General features: G+C 48.6%; 1 protein-coding gene and 1 non-coding gene across 3 annotated transcripts; one reads left to right on the forward strand and one right to left on the reverse strand.

Moving 5' to 3' along the window:
- Nucleotides 1-19: 19 nt before the first annotated feature.
- Nucleotides 20-18301, forward strand: ABCG8 (ATP binding cassette subfamily G member 8). Of its 2 annotated transcripts, none has more exons than XM_005212594.5 (13): nt 20-304; nt 5574-5678; nt 6557-6707; nt 10802-11040; nt 11501-11633; nt 11725-11994; nt 13555-13717; nt 13805-13882; nt 14734-14933; nt 15351-15427; nt 16084-16351; nt 17403-17530; nt 17615-18301. In XM_005212594.5, exons 1-13 carry the CDS (start codon nt 20-22, stop codon nt 17750-17752), a joined length of 2235 nt encoding a protein of 744 aa, XP_005212651.1. In that variant the 3' UTR covers nt 17753-18301.
- Nucleotides 18302-20438: 2137 nt separating this feature from the next.
- Nucleotides 20439-20510, reverse strand: TRNAY-GUA (transfer RNA tyrosine (anticodon GUA)). Its single transcript has one exon. It is a non-coding gene; the product is annotated as a tRNA-Tyr (tRNA).
- Nucleotides 20511-24390: the final 3880 nt, after the last annotated feature.

Raw genomic sequence — 24390 nt, forward strand, 5'->3', positions numbered from 1 at the left:
GGCCTGGGCTTGGTCGTGGATGCCATTATCTGATGTACCTTTAGCCAGTGTGTGTCTGTGTGTTATCTCAGCAGCGGGCAGAGCACACAGCCCGTGTTTGTGGGAGGGCTTGCCAGAGAGGAATGCTGGGAGCCAGACCAGAGGTTGCCCGGCTCTGGGAAGCAGACAACATTGGCCCTGGTCGGCAGCAGCTAAGCCCAAAGGAAACTGCAGAGTCAAAGCGCAGACACTGCAGGGCCCCATGGCAGAGGAGGCCCCAAAGAAGACAGGGCTAGAGAGAAGCACTGCTCCGCAGGATGACTTGGTGAGTGATGGTGGGTCACAAGCATCCTGGTGGGTAGGGGGTGAATCAGACTCTTCTCTCCTCCTAAGGAACTTTCGGTCCTAACCGCCAGGTCCACAAACAGCAGGACTCTGCTTCCTGGGCACCAAAGGGCTGAGGGAAGCGGGGTCAGGGGCTGGTGGGGGCCTCTGAGGTCACATCCTGCCTGAAGGTGGCTCCTGCAGGGAAATGATGTCTTGTTTGTGACTTGGGCCGATCTGGCTCTTTTCTAAATGCAGCTCCATCACAGAAGGGCTTCCCTGGTGGCTCAGTCAGTAAAGAGTCTGCCTGCAATGTGGGAAAGCTGGGTTCAATCCCTGGATTGGGAAGATCCCCTGGAGAAGGAAATCGCAACCCACTCCAGTATTCCTGCCTGGAGAATTCCACGGACAGAGGAGCCTGGTGGGCTACATGGGGTTACAAAAAGTCGAATACGACTAAGTGACTGACACTTTCACTTTTTCCAACAAAGAAATGTGCTCACATGGCCTGGGGACACTGCAGTGTCTCCTCTGTCCCCGAGGCTATCAAGTTCAGAGACCCAGTGACAACAAACTGATGAGACAGGGTGGCAGAGAACCTTGTGAGAACATCAGATCGTATGCCCCAGATACAGCTACAGCAGGCAGTCGTAAGACCCTGGAGAGAGCTGGAAGAACAGAGGACCGCAGGGGACCAATAGGTTTCTGTCCAGGGTTTCTGTCCTCATTTAACATGAGAAATGTTTGCCTTAAAAAAAAAAAAATGGCCTTTGACTGAAATCAGGATGTGGGCAGGGTTTGAAGCAAGAGGTGAAATCAGAACACAGAGAGGAAGCAGGTCCCCACCTTCCAGCCCCAGCCGACCCCGCTGTTTGATCAGTCTTCGATTGCCTGCGAAGGGGTGAGGGGTGGAGACAGAAGGACTGAAGGACTGAGGACTCCACACCACAGGAAGGGCCTCAGGCCACCCAGACTGGCCTTGAGCTGCTAGCACCTGACTGCAGCCAGGCCCCAGGAACCCACCCTCGCAGTCAGCTCTCAGCCACAGCAGGTAACCCCTGTGCTCTGGGAATACCCCAGGGAGCCAATGTCTGCCAGGAAAGGATTCCTCCGTGACTGCAGTGTGTACAGCCTGAATAGGAGACAAAATCTCCAATGATTTTGAAAATGACACTTTCTAGAAGGTCTGATAATTCAGACACCACAGCTTGGGATGCAAAGAACTGCCCGAATATGACATCCAGGAAGGGGTGCGGGCCCTGCCATTTCCAACTTCCTTTCCTTCACTCCTGTTCCTCAAGGTGCCGAGTGACAGTCTAACGTTTATGGTGCCCAGAACAAGAGGCCGAGGGCTATGTGTCTTTGTTGTTGTTCAGTCTCTCAGTTGTGGCCAACTCTTTGCAACCCCATGGACTGCAGCACGCCAGGCTTCCCTGTCCTTCACCATCTCCTGGAGCTTCCTCAAACTCATGTCCATTGAGTCGGTGATTCCATCCAACTATCTCATACTCTATCGCCCTCTTCTCCTCCTGCCCTCAATCTTTTGGGTCTTTTCCAGTGAAACTGTATCCTGTGCCTAGATACTTAAAAATTATCAGTCAAGTTAAAAGCTATTAAATAAAATAGTTTCTATCCTCCTAAGTTGACATACCTTCTTCACAACATGGAAGACCAGATGTAAACCCAGAAATTCTAGGACTTGCGGCTTCCAACACAAGCCACAGCCTGTCTCCCTTCTCTGCCCATGCTCAGCACCACACATGATCTCACACACCCATGCACGGCCACCCCACCCTTCCCACCCATCACATCCACCCCTCCACAGACAAATGCCCCTCTGACCTGGGGTGCCCCAAGGGATGGGCCGAGGACAAGGTTCACACAGCCCTGGGAGAGGGCCTGAGGCCATCTGGGAATTTGGGGTAGTGAGTACCCAGAGTGGCAAGTGCCCTCAGCCCACAGACTTCTCAGTCCATGGGCCAAAGCCTGGCCAGAGGAGGACAAGAGGGGCCCAGGCCTCAGTGCAGAGTCTTCAGCACATCACTGCTTTCCCAGGGCACAGCCTCTGCATCTGAGAACAAGGAACTTGGGCTCTGCGCTCCCTGAGTTTCCTTCTACTCTGTGCTTCTGACTCAGGAATTTGATCAGAAGTTAATACAAGGAGAAATTACAATGTAGCCCAGCAGGAGCTGAGCTGGTTACCTACAAATAAACCTGCTTTTGCTTTTTCCATGTCACCTGTCAGAAATTCAAGTGATGATCTGACAGTCATACTGATTAAGGTGTCAGCCGAATAGATATTTAAGCATTTGAAAAATACAGAGGGTTTGTCAAAACCTCAGGAAGAGTCTAACAAATCCTTCCTAGGAGCCAAGGAAAATATTTCAAAATGGAACAGAGGCAGCCCCCGCCCAGCCACGAGTTCTCTTCTGAGCGTTGAGCTGCCTGTGGTGGCTGGGGCCCCGGGCTGGTCTGTGCCTGCCTACTGTGCCCAGGATGAAGAGGGGTTGGAGGAACCCAGGAGCAGGTAGCACACGCCTCTCTCCTTTCTTTCGTCTTCTCATCCTGATGCCTCTTTCCCCAGGGCCCCATCACCCTTCACCTTCTCCAAGCTCCAGCCTGGAGAGTGGAACCCCTAGGTTTAAGGTCACCAGCACAACGTGCTCCAGACTCCAAAATGTCCAACCCTTTCTCAGCAACTCTTCCACTTCCAAAATCTAACCTGGTGAGCTTCTGGCCCAGGTGTTCGTTGCAGAGCTAACTCATTCCTTATACCAACTAACATCCCTCCTGCAGACATTTACCTTTTAAAAACAAGCAAGTAGGGACTTCCCTGGTGGTCCAGTAGCTAAGACTCTGCACTCCAAATTCAGGGGTGCAGGTTTGATCCCTGGTCAGAGAGCTAAGATCCCACGTGCCTTGAGGCCAAAAAAAAATCCGAAACATGAAACAGAAGCAATATTGTCCAATAAAGACTTTTTAAAATGCTCCACATTAAAAAAATCTGTAAAAGAAAAAAAAAGCAGAATGCATGTTAGCCCAAGTGAGTCTCTCAATAATGGATCAACTTTCAGATGGTTTAACCAAATAAAATGGGAAAACTAGGCGGTGAGAATGCTAGTGGCGGAGGTGGGGAAGGAGAGTCAGGGCTGACCTGCCAGAACGCAGAGCTGCCCTTGACCTCCCCAGGAGTTGCATTCTCCATCTCCGAGGGCACAACCCCCTCACCTCCTCACCTCCAGCTCCTCCAGCTGGGAGTACTCTGGACTTCCCCTAATGGACACCCTCTCTCTGCTTTAAAACATATTTTGAAATATTTCAGACAAAGCAGTTTAAAGAACAGTGAACTCCCATACCCATCATAAACTTACCAATAGCTTTGAAAGTCATCCCCCCGCCCCTAACCTGCCCAGGACCTTCTCTCCCCACCTCAGAGACCTCTCCCTGCTGTATTCCTTCCTATACCCCAAAGACAATCCCTCTGCTGACTTAGCTGTTTATCTTCCAATGTTTTTCTGTATAATATGCGACCTTGACTACACTGGTTCAAACATTAAACAAGGTAAGTAGATCTGGTTGGCTGTTTCCACACTCTCCCAGAACTCTGGGGGCCACTCACAGTGGGCTTGCAACTCACCATCACCATATATATTTCCCTCACCTCCACTGGGCTCAATGTCACTTTTAAGGGCCCCTTACCTCCACCATTGCAGGGGTGCTTAAAAGACTGTTGGGTATCATTTTCACGTTAAGTCCCAAGCTATGTTGTGTTCACGTAAGGTACACGTGGACACTGTGTGTGCAGTGAAAATACACCTTGATCAGGCATGTCAAGGACATCATGCCTCTGTATCTGGCCTGTGTTGCTCCACCCTCAGTGTCTCGTCCGCTAAACTCTAAGCTTCCCAAAGACTGTCTTTTGCACAGTCACACCCCAAATTCCAAGCCTAAAGCATGTTATGGGCCTCCTCGTGTTTGCTGGATGCTTGATTGACTGATGGAAGGAATGTATCAGTGGGGGAATAGCAGCCCTGAGGGGAGAAGATCGGAATCAACAGGAACTGGTTAATGAATGCATACTTTCCCTGCACTACCTCGAGGAAACAGAAATTGAATGCATTTTTAAAAAGCGAAAAATTTTTAAGGCAAGTTTTTCCTTGTTTGGGCCTCAGCTATTTAAATGATTGAACTGATAAAACAGAAGGAATTCAGATCTGCAGATAGTGAGTACCATTCATGTTATCAGCTGATACCATGAAACACTGATTTACTTGATGTATATTCAAATAAAGCGGGCTTCCCTGGTAGCTCAGTTGGTAAAGAATCCGCCTGCGATGCAGGAGGCCCTGGTTCAATTTCTAGTCAGGAAGATCCCCTGGAAAAGAGATAGGCTACCCACTCCAGTATTCATGGGCTTCCTTGGTGGCTCACACAGTAAAGAATCCACCTGCAATGCAGTAGACCTGGGTTCGATCCCTGGGTTGGGAAGATCCCCTGGAGGAGGGCATGGCAACCCACTCCAGTATTTTTGCCTGGAGAACCCCATGGACAGAGGAGCCTGGCGGGCTACAGTGTGTGGGGTCACAAAGAGTCGGATACGACGGAGCGACTAAGCACAGCACAGGTAAAGCAGCCATGTTTATGTGAACACAACATGACTTGCGACTTACATAAAATAACATCATCGGCAAGATGACGACAATGAAGAGGATGATGGTAACAGTGATGACAGGGACTTACTCCAAAATCTCCCAACAGCATTTTGAAGAGCTTTGTTGTGCAAAATCCTTATCAAGATGCAACTTTTCTAAGAGCAATGTCTTCACAAGTATTGAGCACTAGCTTGTTGACAGCTGTTTTCCTCTCACATGCTAGGTACAGAAAGTCTGTTTGGGATGAGACACTAAGCCAGATTCAGGAAAGGGAAAGTTAAACGGCCTTTTCCGAACACAGAGGCTCACAAAGCTCTCTCCAGTCCAGGGTCTGGGTCTTGTTCATGACAGGTTACTTGGATCAGGTTCCAGCAGCCTGTGGCTGAGCTTCTCTGGGTCAGGAGCTGGAGGGAAGCCCCATAGTTTTCTCTGCAGGGAAGAGAAGCCCTGCCCTCATGGGTGCTCCCGTTTTCTCAGAGCCCTTGGGCTCCTCCTGCCTAAATCCATCTTTTGCCCACTTGGGATCCCATCCGCACTAGCTCCTGCTCTCACCTCTCCAGATCACCTCCCTCCCAAGTCCTCCTTCTAAAGAAGCTCCTCAGCTGTCATGTCTCCCAGCAGGGCCTCCAGGACAGCGTGTTCTCCTCTGAAAGTGACAACAGCCTGTACTTCACATACAGTGGCCAGCCCAACACCTTGGAAGTCCGAGATCTCAGCTACCAGGTAGAGTCACAGCTGAGGACAGGTGGGAGGAGCAGAGAGGGCCAAACAATTCCCCAAGCAGAAGGGAAGGGTGAGTCCCAGCTGGGGACCCTCTGCCCCAAGGACAGAGTTCAGGCTACACTGAGGCCTCATGTGTTGGGTGCAAACACTATGGAGATTTCCCTCAACTACACATGTTGGAGCTGAGGTTGACGGCCATGAAAAAGAGAATGAGACCTTTGTTAAAACATAAAGCCAACCATGTGATTCTGTGTGAAAAAAAATCTCTAAACTTATTTTTAAACTTTATATTTTGAAATAATTTTAGACTTCTGAAAAAGCTGCAAAAATAGTGCAGAGTTCTTATATACCCTTTGTCCACCTTCCCCTAATGTTAACATCTTGCTTTCCCGTAGCACAGTGATCAAAACTGAGACATTAACCACCGTATAATACTATTACCCAATCTACAGACTTGTATAAGATGTTATGGAAAAGCCCAAATGAAAATTTCAGCCAATCTAATAACAGTACACGTTATAGGTCTGCAGTGAGGACTGAATGAGATGAGGGACATAATAAACAGACGAACACAATGCCTTGCACACAGTAAACACTTGATAAATTATTAGTAAATCACTGTTGAGTGAAAACATCATTTTGCCCCACGTCGTGTTTTTATTTCTGTTCTGCTATTACAAATGCTTCCCACCTGTTCTCTTCAGACTTGGAAATGGCAGCTTCAGGTTCTCAGCATGGTGGAGCCCGCCTCCATATCTGACAGAGCCTGGGTGGGGGACCCCCCTCAGGCCTGTTGTGTTTTGGGAGGAGGATTTCTCTTGGAGGGAGCTGAACAGAAGGTGAAGCTTTCTGAGGAACCTTTCTATGTCTCCCCACAGATGGATATGGCCTCCCAGGTACCTTGGTTTAAGCAGCTGGCTCACTTCAAGATGCCCTGGACATCTCACAAGGACTCCTGTGAGCAGGGCATTCAGAACCTGAGCTTCAAAATGAGGAGTGGACAGATGCTGGCCGTCATAGGGAGCTCAGGTACCACTAGGGGCAAATAGCGGGGCAATGGGTTCTCTCTCTCCTGGGATACAAGGCAGTCCCTCCAACAAATGGACGCTCCTCACAGAACTTTGCTGAGCAACAGAACAATACAGCAGAGTTGTGAGAGCACAAGTTCCAGGTCTGACAGAGCTGGGTTCAAATCTCAGCTCCTCTATTTACTAGCTTTCATGAATCACAAACAGGCTTCTTGCAGCTGCAGCCAGAGCTCTGATCCTTCATTAATATAGGATGAAGGCATCAGGCAGCTTTGGAATTGAATGCTCTTTCCAGGGCACTCCTCCACCACAAGGAACACTCATTCATTGTCCTCCCCCGCCATCAGATTCCTATTTCAGTCAGACAGTGGGTAGGCACAGCCCCTGCCACAACTCATGTCTTGGATACCCCGAGTCTTAGTTCAACCTTCAACCATTGGCAAAAATTCAGATTTCTCAAGTGCTTCAAAAAGTCACTTCCATGAAAAAAAAAATGAAAAAAAAGTCACTTCCACAGGCCAGACTTAGAGTGTAGAACGAGCTGGAAGGGGGCCTGGAGAACAGAGTTCTGTTCCCCGCACAGCATTCTACCTTTCCTTCTCCTGACCACCGTGAAAACATCTTTAGAGGAGGTCTTCCTGCCCCGGCATCATTCCCCCTTCATTTAACAGGTGAGACCAAAGTTTAGAAAAGAGGAATGATTTACCTAAGGACATATATTTAATGCAGAATAAGAACTAGAACTCTGGTCTTCTGGTTCTCAGATGTTTAAAAAAAAATCAGCAGATTAAATTGTAAAGATCTTATTGGTTTTATTCAACAGTTCATGAATTGGGCAGCATCCCATCTGGCAGAAAGTATTGTGTGGACCGGAAAGTTTATTTGGATTTTTCCATAAGATGTTGGCTCCAGCCCAATAGCTTTGGTGTGCGTGCTAAGTTGTTTCAGTCATGTCTGACTCTTTTTGCAACCCTATGAACCACAGCCCACCAGGCTCCTCTGTCCATTGGGTTCTCCAGGCAAGAATACTGGAGTGGGTTGCCATGCCCTCCTCCAGGGGATCTTCCCAACCCAGGGATCAAACCCTCGTCTCTCATGTCTCCTGCACTGGCAGGGGGGTTCTTTACCACTAGTGCCACCTGGGAAGCCAAAAGCTCTGGAGAGCTGTACAAATTGAAAGACTTTTACAGGCAGAACGAAGTAGGACGAGGAAGTTATTCTAGCAAAGGGCTGATTGTTTTAGGCAAGGTCACCTTTCTCTGGGGGACAGTAGGGGTCTATCCAGAGAAGGCAATGGCACCCCACTCCAGTATTCTTGCCTGGAAAATCCTATGGACGGAGGAGCCTGGTAGGCTGCAGTCCATGGGGTCGCTAAGAGTTGGACACGACTGAGCGACTTCACTTTCACTTTTCACTTTCACGCATTGGAGAAGGAAATGGCAACCCACTCCAATGTTCTTGCCTGGAGAATCCCAGGGACGGGGAAGCCCGGTGGGCTTCTGTCTAAGGGGTCACACAGAGTCGGACACGACTGAAGCGACTTAGCAGCAGCAGCAGGGGTCTATCAGTGCTGACTAGGCAATTTCAGATGGGCTAGTTTAAGATTCTATTCCCAGGAGAGATTGAAACTATAATTAAATTAGGTATTACATCTCAGTCTGGGGACATGGGGCTTAGCACAAGTTGACTCCACTTGGGGTTTGTTGTTTATTTTTTAAACACAGATCAAAGGCATTTCTCCCTTACACAGTGTCAGAGGGAGCACTTTATACCTTCCAATTAATCATTTCCAGAAGTAGAGATTACTCAACTTTTTGACCATCTGCTCCAAACTTTTAGTCTTCTGCTGGGGAAATTCTGTTTACTGTCTAACCAGAGATCAAATGAGAGGATATGTGCCAATGAACTTTGTCACCGAAACAACACCCACAGGTCAAGTCCTGCCAACTGCTGGTCCTGGCCCTGCAATTCTGATCTAACAAGAAAAATGTGGAAACTTCATGGGCCAGTTTTGTTTGTTAACACCTGGTAGCTTTTCTGGTTACACCTGCTTTTTCTTCATGAACTGGGGATCTAGGGAACACAAGGGCTTAACTAGGCACTTCAAGCTAAGAGTCATCACAGTTAATCCTGACCACCACAGCTAGAATCCCTGATTTGTGGTTGAAGAAAGGTAAGTCAGGAGAGGCCAAGCAGGAATCACACACTGAGTGTGTGATTTTCGATTCTAGGCTAGTGTTGTTTAGCTACAGGTTTACTTGGCTGAAATTATTTAAATGATTTTTTAGAAAGGTTATCAATTATACCACCTGTGACTTATATTCTGCCATGCGATTCTCCAGGCAAGAATACTGGAGTGGATTGCCATTCCCTTCTCCAGGGGATCTTCCCGACCCAGGAATCGAACCCACGTCTCCTGTATTGCAGGCAGATTCTTTACCGTCTGATCCAGGAGGGAAGCATACTCTGCTCACCAAAATTATAATAGTAAAATAAAATTAATTCAAACAGCCCCAGGCATTTAAGCTTCTATAGAATCAGCAGTGGTGCTTTTCCAATGAATGAATTTACTGAGGTGGCAGAGTCTTGAATGCCTGTGGGTGTTTTCTCCTGATTCACGGAGGATCTCCCCAAACATACCCTGACAACCTCCGCTGGAAAGACCACCCACACCTCTCACAGTTTTGTTCAGGAAACGTGCTCTTTCTGCCCCCTGATTGGGAATCCTAAGGTCCCTGTGTTGGGAAAGTCCCCTGTGCTTCCAGAGCCTGGATCCAGTGGTATCCAGGCTGAGCCAGGAGTAAGGCCAGAACCCTCCCTCTGGCTTCCCCCCGGCTATTTTGTGCCTCCTAAGTTCTCTTGAATGAGGTGCACCCAGGAGGCAGTGGACAGGTCCCTTTCTACGCTGAAAACCTCTGGTCCGTAAGCAGAAGGATGACTGAAGAGGCTACTCGATTTTTGCTTTTATGCACAAATTAAAGGGGACATGGGGCTGTGGGCAGGGGGCTGCTTGCAAAAGGCCTGGGAATGTGGCAAGGAAGAGTCGTTACATCTGTGCATTGGCGCTTTCTCTGTTTAAAAACTACTTGGAAATTTTTCACTCCAAAAGGAATTTACAATAAAGAAACCAAAACCCTGCCTAGGGGAATTGGACTGAGCTGTTCTTGGCAGCTTTGTTTAAGAACGCCTTCCTAGACCCTAAGCCCTATTAAATGGCCATCAAAGAGTCTCTCACAGAATCTCATGGAACCTGATCCAATCGGACACTTCCCCAAATTGATAGCAATTTCTATGTCATTCAGAAGTGGATGGCATTAATTTGTATGTAATAGATCTATTTTTTTAAAGAGAAAGTGAAAAGTAATACTGATAAAAATAAAAGTATAGAGAAATTCAGAACTACTGTGCTATAGTTTAAAAATCATTTCCACATCTATTACTTCTCTCTTTTTTTCTCCCTTTCTGAAAACAGGTTTCAGTTTTGCATTTTTAAAAGATACCTTATTAATTCTCCAAAACTAGTCTTTCCCACAATGCCAGCTTCTGAGCCAAATGATGGGGAATGATGAAATGTTGCTGGCAGGTTTGCCAGGCAAAAATAGTTAAGCTTCCTAGTACAATTAACACCAGCCCTGCTTGGGGGAGGGGACATACACTCTCAGCACAGGCAGTCCTGTGACAACCAGGACTCCAGCCTTCTATCACGTAGCCACAGGCTGGCCTGACCTGAACACCCCAGATTCCTAAGGATGTTCAAGTTGGCTGCTCCATGCAGGTTAGAGGGCTGTGCCACCCTAGGGAAGGACAGAGCAGAACATGGTGGCTGGAGGGTGCGTGGGCAGCAGAAGCTTCCAACCTGGTCCCTGCAGAAGTCCGTTCTTGGGAATATATTTTCTCTTTAATATTTATCTGTTTGGCTGGGTTAGGGTCAGGGGAGGTTGTGAGGGTGGCAAGAGTGGGGAATGTTCCTAGTTCTGGATCAGGATTTAGTTCCCAGACCAGGGATTGAACCTGGGTCCCTTGCATGGGAAGGCAGATTCTTAACCACTGGACCACCAGGGAAGCCCCTCAGGGATATTTCTGGTGGTTTCTCAGGTTGTGGGCGAGCCTCTTTGCTGGATGTGATCACTGGGCGAGGCCCTGGCGGCAAGATTAAGTCAGGCCAAATCTGGATCAATGGGCAGCCCAGCACAGCGCAGCTGGTGAGGAAGTGTGTGGCCCATGTTCGCCAGCATGACCAGCTGCTCCCCAACCTCACCGTCCGGGAGACCCTGGCTTTTGTTGCCCAACTGCGTCTGCCCAGAAACTTCTCCCAGGCCCAGCGCGACAAAAGGGTAACTAATTAATCCCAGTGACCCCAAGAAGCTATGACATCCTTCCCCTGCGCTTCCTTCCCTCCCTGCCTCAGGGTCCAGCCATTCCAGGCCAACTGTGAGCAAGCCGGCTCACCATCTGTCCATCAGAAAAAATCCACCAAATGCTCAGCCCTGCCTTCCTTGCCCCGTTGTCCCATCTTAGCCCCAAATGTGGGATAAATATTTGCTTACTTGTTTTCCGGTTCTCCGTGCTGGCGGGGAGCCGGGACATGGCCACAGTCCCAGCAAGTGGTGCCTTGCTCAGCAGTGGGAGCTGCTCCCGATGCGTGGAAAGAATCCGGGAACAAACACTGCATCAGGGAAATGTAGGCCAGAGCCTTAAACTCAGGGGTCTTTACTTTAGAGCCCAATCTGCCTGGCCCGGAGCAGGCCCGCGCAGCCTCTCTAAAGCCCCGGGACCGCCCTCCCTCTCACCCAGGTGGACGACGTGATCGCGGAGCTGCGGCTGCGGCAATGCGCCAACACGCGCGTGGGCAACATCTACGTGCGGGGCGTGTCGGGGGGCGAGCGGCGCAGAGTCAGCATCGGAGTGCAGCTGCTGTGGAACCCAGGTGAGGCAGGAGGGGCCCGCGTGAGCCGCCTGGCTTAATCTGGTCCAACTGGAGTCCTGCCCATTAAACCAGGCTTCTCTGTGTTGGGAAGGAATCCTTATCCTGGATGAACCCACGTCTGGGCTCGACAGCTTCACGGCCCACAACCTGGTGAAAACACTGTCTAGGCTGGCCAAAGGCAACAGGCTGGTGCTCCTCTCCATCCACCAGCCGCGCTCCGATATCTTCGGGCTGTTTGATTTGGTCCTCCTGATGACGTCTGGCACCACCATCTACCTGGGGGCAGCCCAGCACATGGTTCAGTATTTCACCGCAGTCGGCCACCCTTGTCCGCGGTACAGCAACCCTGCTGACTACTATGGTGAGTCAGCCAGGCCAGAGGCATGGAACAGGGCTCTCCTCGACCCCAACCCTGCCAGGAGAGAAACTCTCAGGGGCTTCAGGGGAATAGGACCAAGGATGGAGGCAGGGGAGGAAATGAGATGTATTACAGGCTTCAGTTTACCCAGCATCAAATGCTACGAATGGCACACCCTTGTGCACATGTCTATTAAGAACCTCCTGAGAACTCCAAACCAGAGGACATATAATCCAAGAGAGTTTGGATCAGTTTCTGGAATTATGGTCTTTATTCAGGTTCTGTAGGGAGAACAGGAAATTTGGAGTTGGAAGCCACTAGGAAATCTTAAAGCTGTGCCCTGGTTCCCCCACAAAGGCAGGGAACCCAGAGGCTGTGGATGGGAGACCCAAAGCACAGACCAGTTCAGTGCCTTTTGGGGGGTCTTGACCTGTGAGTCTCTAGATATGAAAATTGCTGTCAGCACCAGAGATGCCTTCCTGCTTGGGGTCCTGAGACCTCAGCACATGGCCCTCAATTCTTGCGGGGACAGATGCCTTTCCAGGTGCCCACCTTGAAAGCAGGCCCTGGGTCCTGAGTGCTGAGCAGTGCCATAGCTGCTGGACAGGCTGCATGGCTGTACCAGGGCCAGGAGAGCAGCAGCTGTGGTTTGTCCCAAACATAGATCACCTGGAGCCCAGCCTTCCTCCCAGGATGGCCTAGTATAGCAAGGGCCTTCCCAATACACATGTGGGTAAGGACCAGTTCCTTGAGGGCAGACACTGCAGAGGGTGTCCCTTTGACCCTTGCGGCCCTGCCAGACCATGGTCATCTTCGTCCTTACAAATGAGAAGACTGGAGTTCTTGCAGTCAGGTGCAGAAATGGGCCTCTCACCTCCCGTGCCCAGGAGGGAACACCCTTCTCCCAGTATCCACCCTCCAACCCTCTAAGAGGCCACTCTTTCTGGCCCATCAGCTCTCACCCTCTGCACTCACTCACACTGTGAACTCCCCGGGAGGTCATCCATCTCCCTGTGCTCAGATATCAGCTTGGCTTCCTGCCAGTGTGTCATCCTCTGGTCGGTCATCCCCAGATAAGGGGGCAGAGGGCATCTGCCAGCCTGGCCACTGAAAGCAACATACTGTAACCCTAGAGAGAAGTTGCCAGAAATCAGGTGCCCACATCAGGAAAAACAAATCTTTTTCTTAATTTTATATTATTATGCCTCACAGATACAATTTTATATTATTCATGCCTCACAAATCCGAGGGCATGGCCTGGCAGTGCCCAGAGAATCTGACACTTGAAGTTATGGCCCTACACAGTGAGGGGACCCTTCATGATTTACAAGGCCTCTCTGAGATGTTTTCCTGCCTTGAGATGTGTCATGAAAATGGGGAAAGGAAAGAGGCAGAGAGGTGAAGAGTGAGTCCCCCTGGGCATCTCTCTGCCTCTGTTCTGATCACTTTGTGGTCCATTCTCAGAGGGTGGGGAGCGTGTCCCAGGGTCCCCTCTGACAGCATCGGGGCTATGAGCACCTGTGGGACCCAGGTCACCCATGGCCCCGCTCCCGATGCTTACAGTGGACTTGACCAGCATTGACAGACGAAGCAAAGAGCAGGAAGTGGCCACCAGGGAGACGGCTCGGTCCCTTGCGGCCTTGTTTAAAGAAAAAGTGCGTGGCTTTGATGACTTTCTATGGACAGCGGAGTCAAGGGAGCAGAGTGTGGGCACTTGTGTGCAGAGGTAAGGCAATGGGTGGCCCGGTGGGGAGAGCACCCTGCAGAAAGTGGCCGTCCCTACACCCCCATGACACTCTCTATCTCCTGACAGCCCGGCTCCTGACACCAACCTATTCCAGGCTCCCACTAAGCTGCCTGGCCCCCTACAGCAGTTTGCCATACTGATCCGGTAATTATTTGCCATTTCATCACCCCCTTAGCCCCCAAAAGTCTTAGTTGTATCAAATTAAGCCCTTTCGAGCTAAAGTGAATTTGAAGGAGGAATTTAATTTGAAGAGGTAGGGTCATTTGAAAAAATCAGCACCAGCCCTCCATGTGATACAGAGAACTCCTGTTCCTTTGATTCTTTAAACAAAATCAACATTTCCTTGCTAGCCAGATGCTCGTAGAAGTCACCCAGAATCATTGTAAAAAATTTAATTGATACAGGAGACCCTCAAGTGACAAGGGAAATTTCCCTGCTATGTGAGCCCTCACAGAAAACCAGATCTGAGTGTTTGGTGTGAGTCCAGGATGCTTCCATGCACATAAATATTTTAATATATAAATGATATCATGCTAAGTCGCTTTGGTTGTGTCTGACTCTTTGTGACCCTGTGGACTGTAGCCTGTCAGGCTTCTCTGTCCATGGGATTTTCTAGGCAAGAATACTAGAGTGGGTTGCCATTTCCTCCTCTAAGGCATCTTCCTGACCCAGGGATAGAAGTCTTATATCTTTTGTCTCCTTGTACATACATAGTTACACTTCTGATTGGCTATTTCCTCAGGATGACTTCTTTAAACAAAATTGCAAGGGGATACAGTGTTGGTAAAAGTCACAATCATTTCCTGAGTACCGACTGTGAGACAGATGCGCTCATCAGTCACCTCACTTGACCCACACAGTAACTGTGAGGAGGGCACCACTCTTCCCATTTTACAGAGGAGAAAAATGAGGCTTACGGAGATTACAGGACATGGCCAAGGTCACAGTGCTGGGGTCCGGTGTTCCCTTGGCACCTCTTTCTTCTGTTTTTTAAGTCGTCAGATTTCCAACGACTTCCGAGATCTGCCAACCCTCCTCATCCACGGGGCGGAGGCCTGCCTGATGTCCCTGATCATCGGGTTCCTCTACTACGGCCACGGGGCTATCCAGCTCTCCTTGACGGACACGGCGGCCCTCTTGTTCATGATCGGAGCTCTTGTCCCTTTCAACGTGATCCTGGATGTCATCTCCAAATGTGAGTGTGGCCTGCTCTCTGTGACCCACATGCAGGGCCGTGTCAGCCACGCTCTGAACTGGATCAGGGCTGGCCTGAGTTCCGTATAGCTCCTGGAGGAGACAGGTCTGCTGAACAATTTCACCATGAGTGCTAAATAAAAGCTGAGGGTTGTTTTTAAACTTCATATATTAATATCAGTATTTGCAAATGAGAACAAATGACCTAGGAGTCTGAGGCTTTTCTCTCCTAGCAGGAGTTATATTGACAGCAATGCACAAGTCACAGAATTATAAACATCTAAATTAGGATCAAAAATTGCCTTTTTTTTTAATATATGACATTGAGGCAATAAAACTAGTTTTAATTGTACAAAGAGAGACTCAAACAGCAACACTGTAATTTCATTTTTTCATTCTCCTTTTCTCCCCTTTTTAGGTCACTCAGAGAGGGCACTGCTTTACTATGAACTAGAAGATGGGCTGTACACGGCGGGGCCATATTTCTTTGCCAAGGTGACTGGTCAGGCTTCAGAGTGAGTGCCACATGGAACAGTGGGCAGAAGAATCTTCTCCACATTATACAGATGTTACAGGGAAGCATTTTGCTCAGCGGTGGGGCTGAGCATCATCTGTGGTTGCAGATGCCAGAATCCTTAGGAGAGTTTCAGAGACTTGATGAGTCTCTGATAAATTTTTCAAACATTTATCAGAAGGCTAGGACCATGGACCAGGAATGACAATTTTCTGCCCACCAGAAACCTAACAGAGAAGAGGAGGGAAACACAACTAGCATACTTCACCTCTCCAGTCTTTCCACGTCCCTGGAAAGCAGATTGGAAGGTTTGACGGTCCTCATTTCAAAGAAGTGGAGGCTCAGAGAAGTTAAGTGGCTGCCTCCAGGCCACACAGCTACCATGTCTGGGTAGGCAGAGTAGGGATTTGAAACCAGGTCTCCAGAGCTCTGAACTGCCCCAGAGGGAGCATACAGCATCTGCAGGGGGAAGTCAGCAGTGAGTTCATGCTGTGGGTCCCACACACCTGTGCCCACTAACCCTCCAGTGGCAACCCCAGTCACCATCAGGAGGGAAGGCTGGGGACACTGGGGGCTGCTGCCTTTGAACACTGAAAGATCAGCAGCAAATAAAGGCGCTGGCTCACATCCTTTGCAGATCCTGGGGGAGTTTCCTGAGCACTGTGTCTACATCATCATCTATGGAATGCCCATCTACTGGCTGGCCAACCTGCGCCCAGGCCTCGAGCCCTTCCTGCTGCACTTCCTGCTGGTGTGGCTGGTGGTCTTCTGCTGCCGGGTCATGGCCCTGGCCGCCGCTGCCCTGCTCCCCACCTTTCACATGTCCTCCTTCTTCGGCAACGCTCTCTACAACTCCTTCTACCTCACTGGGGGCTTCATGATAAGCTTGGACAATCTGTGGACAGGTGAGGTCAGCTCTTCTCACCTGCTCAAGCTTTTTGAGGCCTTCTGTGACTGGATCAGTCTGCTTTCCTCTGGCGTTGTGAGCTCATTACTTCAGTCCAACTCAGAGTTGGGAGCAGATTCAAAGGAAGGGCTCCTTGGTGGGGTGGGGCAGATGGCATCTTCTCATACAGCCCGGCTGACATCCAGGGGCCACTTTTGACTCTCCCTCCCTACATCACCAGTGAGCCAAATCACTTCTTCCACCCATGTCTTTCTGAAATGTCCTCTTGCGTCATCCCCTGCCCTGGCTCCTATCAGCTGATCTTGGGCCAACTGTGATAGGCTGGTGTCTATGACCCTGGTTCCTCATCTGAACCCTCACCCCTGCAGCGCTAGCTCCCTAAGGTACGGAGCCAGTCACTGCTTTGTCCCAGTGGGCCCGGGGCTGCTCATTCCTGGCTGCCTCCACCCGACTCTTCTGAAGCCCCCAGTACACTCCACGCCCTCACAACTGAGCCTGTGGATCACCGCTCTTCACCTTCCATGGGCCTTTCCTGATGAGCTGGGCAGGGTTCACTGCTTCCTCCTCCTGCCTGAGCCAGGATGCCTCCATGGGGTCAGGGTACAGACTCAGTCATCTCTGTAATCTCTGGTGTGGGGCTGCTGGGACTCCAGAGTCCATAGGTTCTGTGAAGCTGAGCACGTGCTGGACCTAATCAATTACTCTGTGGAGTTACTATAGGTCAAGCACGTGCTGGACACCTGATGAAATTACTCTGTGGAGTTACTATAGGTCAAGCACATGCTGGACACCTAGTGAAATTACTCTCTGGAGTAGTTACTGTAGGTCAAGTGCACGGTGATCCTGCAGCCACTCAGCCGCTCTGTCCCAGCAGTCCATGTCTCCAGCTTCCCCTCTGCCCTTTCACCCTTTTGTTCTCTCCCCCGCTCTCAGCTCCCTCAGGGGACTTGCTGCCCCTGGGTCAGAGCCACCACGGCATCTCTGCAGACTCACTTCCTAGGAGGCAGGTGGTTAGACCCTTTGAATAATATGACTCTCACTCTCTCCAGTGCCTGCGTTGATTTCCAAGGTGTCCTTCCTCCGATGGTGTTTTGAAGGGCTGATGAAGATCCAGTTTAGTGGGCACGCTTATTACATGGAAGCTGGCAACATCACCATCCGTATCCCGGGAGACATGGTAAGTAGCCCAGGCCTTGACTGTACGTAGACAGCAGCCCTCTGAGCGTGTTCTTAATGAGCTCACTGATGTCTCTGTCCGCAGATCCTCAATTCCATGGGCCTGAACTCTTATCCGCTCTACGCCATCTACTTCTTTGTCATTGGCATCAGTTGTGGCTTCGTGATCCTGTACTATCTGTCCTTAAGGTTCATCAAACAGAAATCAAGTCAGGACTGGTGATTCACACCCAGACTCCTGCCTGCTGGTGGGGGACTCAAGAAGGCCATTCAGCTGCACTCCCTTCCTCCCAAGGAGCCCCTTCCCAGGCACAGGGAGGACCCAGACAAAACTCCGCCACATCCGGTCCACACTGCTGCAGTGGCACAGGCTGGCCACAGGATGGCAGTAGAATAAAGACAGTCAAAAGGGATTTCTGATCACCAGCTGGAGCTTGAGTTTACTGGGAACCTGGAAACCATACCTAGGGGACACCTACAATGTCATTAATTTATTTCCTTTTGATGTATATATTTGTATAGGCAACTAATACAAGATGGGAGCAAATTAGGTGTGAATCGAGGAGTTAGGCCACGTGGAAACAGTAACGTAATAGCTAGCGGAGTATTTGGCCTCATCTTCCAGGCTCCCCAAACTCTGAGCCATTCTCAATACAGGAAATGACCTAAAACATACCAGCGAGATGCCATCTCTTCTTTTTGTGTGAGGTCTTGTGCTCCAAAAGCTAAACTGAACAATTAAATATTTATTGAGCAATTGCTCTGCGCCAGATTCAGGGCAGAACACTTTTTTATGTGGATCACGTTATTCAGTTCTCTGTTAAAACAACCCTTTGTGGTAGGCAGTATCCCATTTTATAGATGAAGAAACAGAGGCACAGACTGTCTACTAAGTAAGGTCACAGGCCTAATATATGGGGGAGTCACGTGAGGTCAGAAAGGCCTATAGGAGTTAGCGGGCAGAAGGCAAGTCCTGGGCCACTGTAAGGCTAGGAAGCCCAGGAGGTCTCCAGAAGATGAAGAGGTTTATGGACACTGTGGCAGCTCAGCCAGGCCTCTCACGGTACATCTCACCTCTCTGGCTGAGTCTCAGACCAGTCTGGAACCTTTTGCAGTGACTGGTATGGCCCTGGTCATGTGTTTCCTGTCTGAGCTTTGAGGACCAGCTGACCCAAAACAGGTACACAGAAAGTAAGGAGGAAATTATCCTCAAAGGAAAACCAGAGTGTGAAACAATAAGAAGGGGCAAGGTAGATGGTTAGGAGGCAAACAGTGAATGTTCTCCTCGGGTTTCCTAGACTATCCCTACTTGAAGTGTGAACCCTGGTCAGCAGCATGGGTCCTGCCTGGGAGCTGGTTAGACTGTCGGTATCTCAGGCACCAGCCAGACCCAATGAATCAGAATCTGTATTTTGGAAAGATCGCCCGGGCTTCCCTGATAGGCCAGTGGCTAAGAATCCTCCTGCCAATGCAGGGGACTCGGGTTCGATTCCTGGTTCAGGAAGCTCCCACATGCTGAGGGGCAGCTAAGCCCATGCGCCACAACTGCGGAGCCCACATGCTGCAACTACCGAAGACCATGCACCTAGAGCCCGTGCTCTGCAAAAGAGAAGGCCCTGCAGTGAGAAAGCCTGCGCACTCCCAACAGAAAGCAGTCTCTGCTTGCTGCAACTAGAGAAAGCCCACATGCAGAAATGAAGATCCAGTGCAGCCACAAGGAAATTAAGAAATACCTATATCCCTGGCCAAAAGTAAATAAATAGATCCCCAGGTGATCTGTATGTACATCCAGGCTTGAGCAGTCCCTAGCACACTTCCCTGATATAAGACATCCATCCAACTTGGGATATTCATGTTACACTGTAACACTTGACACGCGTCACTGTAACACCACACATGTGTCACTGTTACGTTGCCACCATCCCAAGGGCGGACCCCACTCAAGACTCATTTACTGTCCTGACAATGCCTGCATAGCAAAAGGAGCCAGGGCAGGACCAAGCATTGGATCTAGGCGTCAATTCACTCTGGTCTCTTTTAGTTTAGAATAATCCTCAACTTTCCTTAACTCCCATGACCTTGACACATGAGTGTTTTGTAGAATATCTCTAGATTTGGTTTGTCTGAAACGTTTTTATGATTAAATTCAGGTCATGCCCCTTTGGCGGGAGTATCACAGAGGACTGTGCCCTTCTCATTGCATCCTCTCGGTGGCATGTGATTTCAGTTTGTCCTGAACTGATGTTAACTTTGACCACCTGATCAAAGGAGTATTTGCCAGGCTTCACATGGTCAACAGTTTCCCCTCCTTTTGTAATTATTAATAAGCATTTGTAGGTAGGTATTTTAAAACTGCTCCTCAAATTTTCCATTAATTCATTTTAAAATTTATATCAGTATAAACCTGTGATTTTCTATTTTATTCAGTGGGCTGTAATCTTTTACTATCATTCTTAATTTAGATGTGCAAACTGTCCCTGACGTGGCCATGAGAGCCTCTTCAAGCTGGCTCCTGCCTCCTTTTGATAAGTCCTCCTCATTCTCTGAACACTTTTGCAACTGTTTCAGACTCATCTTGTACTTTCCCACCCCACCACCCCTCAATCATGGAAGCAGACATTTCTCTAAAGAATCTTGGTTCCTTTCAGGGGAAAATGCCATTTAGAAGCCATTAGAAGCCAAGATATGAGTGATAAGTACGCTCATTGCCATTGGGGCGTCACTGTTTCCAGGCCCTCAGTGGGAATATATACATTTGCACGTGTACACACCAGTGAACCAGTGAAGTTGCTCAGTCGTGTCCAACTCTTTGCAACCCCATGGACTGTAGCCTACCAGGCTCCTCCATCCATGGAATTTTCCAGGCAAGAGTACTGGGAATGGGTTGCCATTTCTTTCTCTAGGGGCTTTTCCCAACCCAGGGATCGAACCCAGGTCTCCCGCATTACAGGCAGACGCTTTACCGTCTGAGCCACCCGGGAAGCCTCTGTCCAAATTTTTATATATATTAATATTTTTCTCCCGCACCGATACATCCAATTCCAATCTACCACCATAGAGTGGATTCTTCTTCTCTTTTCACAATTGTAACTCCCTCCTCCCATTGTAGGAAACCTGGCTTTCACTAACCTTAATATTTTCGCTCATTTTGTTCATCTCCTATATATAACAAATCTCCCAACTACACTGTACTCCTTCGCCTGTGTGGATACCCTGCTAAGACTCTGACTCCCAAATCAAGCTGTCTCCAAGTCAGCAGAGATGCCCTTCTCACCCTACTCTGGCCCATCACACATCTCTCCCACCCCCATTCACAGCCCATAGCCCCCAGCACCCAGGCTGTGGTCACCTGGTGGCTTTAGGCCTGAATGGAGAAGGGGGAAGACCACGGGATTTTTTCTTTAACTCCCCAGTGATTCCAGCATGTAGGGGGAGTTGACGGTCACCAAGGTACATCATGTGATTTCATTCTGCAAAAGGTTTTAGTAACTCAGTGGGCTATGGTGTGCAGGACTGCGGGGTCACGGAACAAGGGGCAAGGTGCCAAGCAGAAGAGATGCAGAAACTCCAGCAGAACCTTTTTTTTCTCTCTCTGTATCCTGGAGCTTACTAAATACCAGTGTGCATGTACCCCCTCAGAGATTCGTTCCACTGGTCTGTTTTTAAAAATGCTCCTCAGGGGATGGGAGGCCAGGGAGAAGAACCACGGTTCTAGAGGCATGCACACAGTTCAGTGAGCCCTCCCTGCTCTAAAAGGGTAGAGATCTGCTTCTGTGTAATTATTAAAAGCAGGGGTTGTGACGAGAACATAGAAAACATTCCTGAACATAAATAAAAGCAATATTTTCTTAGGTCAGCCTCCCAAGGCAAAAGAAATAAAAACAAAAATTAAAAAATGGGACCCAGTCAAACTTAAAACCTTTTGGACAACAAAGGAAACCATCAACAGAAGGAAAAAACAACTTACGGGAGAAAATATTTGCAAATGATACTATCGACAGGGTGGTAATATCCAAAATACACAAACAGTTTATACAACTCACCAGCAATTTAAAAAAAAACAAGCAAAAATTGGGCTGAAGATATGCAGATGGGCAACAGGCACATGAAAATATGCTCAGTATCACTAGTTTTTAGGAAAATGCAAATAAATACAATGAGGTAGCACCTCACATCAGTCAGAATGGCTATTATCAAAAAGTCTACAAATTATAAATGCTGGAGAGCTTGTGGAGAAAAGGGAACCTCCTACACTTGTTCATGGGAATGTAAATTGGCGTAGCCACTATGGAAAAGTGTGGTGCAGTGTGGAGGTTTCTCAAAAAACTAACAATAGAGCTACAGGATGATCCACCAGTCCCACTCCTGGGCATCTATCAAGAAAAGATAAAACTCTAATCTGAAAAGGTAGATCCACTCCAATGTTCACAGCAGCACTGTTTACAACACTGAAGACATGGAAATAACTGAAGTGCCCATCAACAGACGACTGGTTTAAGAAGATGTGGTGTATATACATACATACACTAAACAGAACGTTCAGTTCAGTTCAGTTCAGTCGTTCAGTCGTGTCTGACTCTTTGCGACCCCATGAATCACGGCACGCCAGGCCTCCCTGTCCATCACCCACTCCCGGAGTTCATTCAAACTCACGTCCATCGAGTCAGTGATGCCATCCAGCCATCTCATCCTCTGTCGTCCCCTTCTCCTCCTGCCCCCAATCCCTCCCAGCATCAGGGTCTTTTCCAATGAGTCAGCTCTTCACATGAGGTGGCCAAACTATTTCACTCAGCCATAAATAAGAATGAAATACATGTGTGCGAGGAAACTGTCAACCGAAACCGCCTGGCTTGGCCAGGCATGATAATAACCACTTGCATGAGTTGTCTCACAACAAGAGATCCTGATAAAAAATATTAGTGCTACCACGAAAAACTGAGGAGAATTCAGGAGGGGCCAAAAGGAGGGAGGAGATGCCAGCCCATAATATGTCCTGCCAACCTCCCAGAAACCCTCACTCTGGAATCCATCATGGCTGAGAGATGCATACACTACCAGGAAGAACCCCAAGGCCCAGGACCAAATATAGGCACAGGAATGATGATTGGCCAAGACAGCCTGGAAGGCTAACCCCATCACTGTCAAACCTGACACTGAGTCACGCGGCAGAGCTGTTCTCTTTCCCTGCTGTTCTTCACATAGGTGCCGCTTTCCAACCAAGTCTTTTGCTTGGTCAGTCCGTGTGACTCCTCAGTTTACTTCCTGGTGTTAAACAAGAGTCCACTCTCTGGCCTTGGACAGAGCCCCACTCCAGTACCATCTGCAGAAACATGGATGGACTTAAGAGAATATCATACTAAGTCAAGTCAGGCAGACAGATAAATATTATCCACGTGATGTCACACACGTGGAACCTAAAAAATAATACAAATGACTTTATATACAAAACAGAAGCAGACTCGTAGACATAGAACACAAACTTACAGTTACCAAAGGGGAAGGCCGGCGGAATATAAATTAGGAGTATGGGACTATAAAGAAAGCTGAGCACCGAAGAATTGATACTTTTGAACTGTGGTGTTGGAGAAGACTCTTGAGAGTCCCTTGGACTGCAAGGAGATCCAACCAGTCCATCCTAAAGGAAATCAGTCCTGAATATTCACTGGAAGCACTGATGTTGAAGCTGAGACTCTAATACTTTGGCCACCTGATGCGAAGAACTGACTCATTTGAAAAGACCCTGATACTGGGAAAGATTGAAGGTGGGAGGAGAAGGGGACAATGGAGGATGAGATGGTTGGATGGCATCACTGACTCAATGGACATGAGTTTGAGTAAACTCCCAGAGTTGGAGATGGACAGGGAGGCCTGGTGTGTTGCGATCCATGGGGTCTCGAAGAGTCGGATGTGACTGAGTGACTGAACTGAACTGAACTGAATTTATGGGATTAGCAGATACAAACTAGTACACATAAAATAGAGACGCAACAAGAATTTACTATACAGACCAGGGAACTATACTTGTTATCTTGTAATAACTTACAATCCAGGTTCGATCCCTGGGTCGGGAAGATCCCTTGGAGAAGGAAATGGCAACCCACTCCAGTACTCTTGCCTGAAAAACTCCATTGACTGTCGCCTGAGGACCCTGGTAGGTGACAGTCCATGGAGTTGCAGAGTCGGACACGACTGAGCAACTTCATGACGACGAATAACTTACAATGGAAAATAAACTTAAAATGTATACATGTAACTGAATGACTTTGCTGTACACCTGAAACTAACATAATATTGCAAATCAGCTATAATTAAAAAAAAAAAAAAAGCAGGGGTTGCAATCTTTCCCCTTTAAGGGTCAGATAGCAAATAGTTGTCTTTGTGCGCCATATAGTCTGTCGCAACTACTTAAATTGGCTGTCACAGTGCGAAGGCGCCACAGACATCTCTGAAGTCTGGGTGGTGTGGCTGTGTTCCAGTGAAACACTATTTACAAAAACAGGCAGCGTGCAGATTTAACCTGAGGCTGTAGTTTGCAGACCTTTGATCAAAAGGTAAAGCGTTTGAAATTTGCATTTTTAAGCTCTCTGATTTCAACTTGAGCTATTGACAGGGAAATTTTAATTAAGCAGAAAATAATTACCTTTATATTGACTCAAACGTTTCCTGATGAGATTTTTTAAAATTGCTTTCGTTCCTATAAAGAAAGATTATTTAAGACGCAATCATTCCCTCGGTCAAGCTGATCTCCTCGGTCAGGCTCATAGAAGCAGATCTTGCGTTTGTTTCTTTCCTTCCACTTTCTTCTCGTTTTGATCCCAGATTAAACAGCTAGCAGCAGTGATCTTTAAATCTGTACCAAAT

Source organism: Bos taurus, chromosome 11, assembly GCF_002263795.3.
Source record: "Bos taurus isolate L1 Dominette 01449 registration number 42190680 breed Hereford chromosome 11, ARS-UCD2.0, whole genome shotgun sequence".
Classification (NCBI taxonomy): Eukaryota; Metazoa; Chordata; class Mammalia; order Artiodactyla; family Bovidae; genus Bos; species Bos taurus.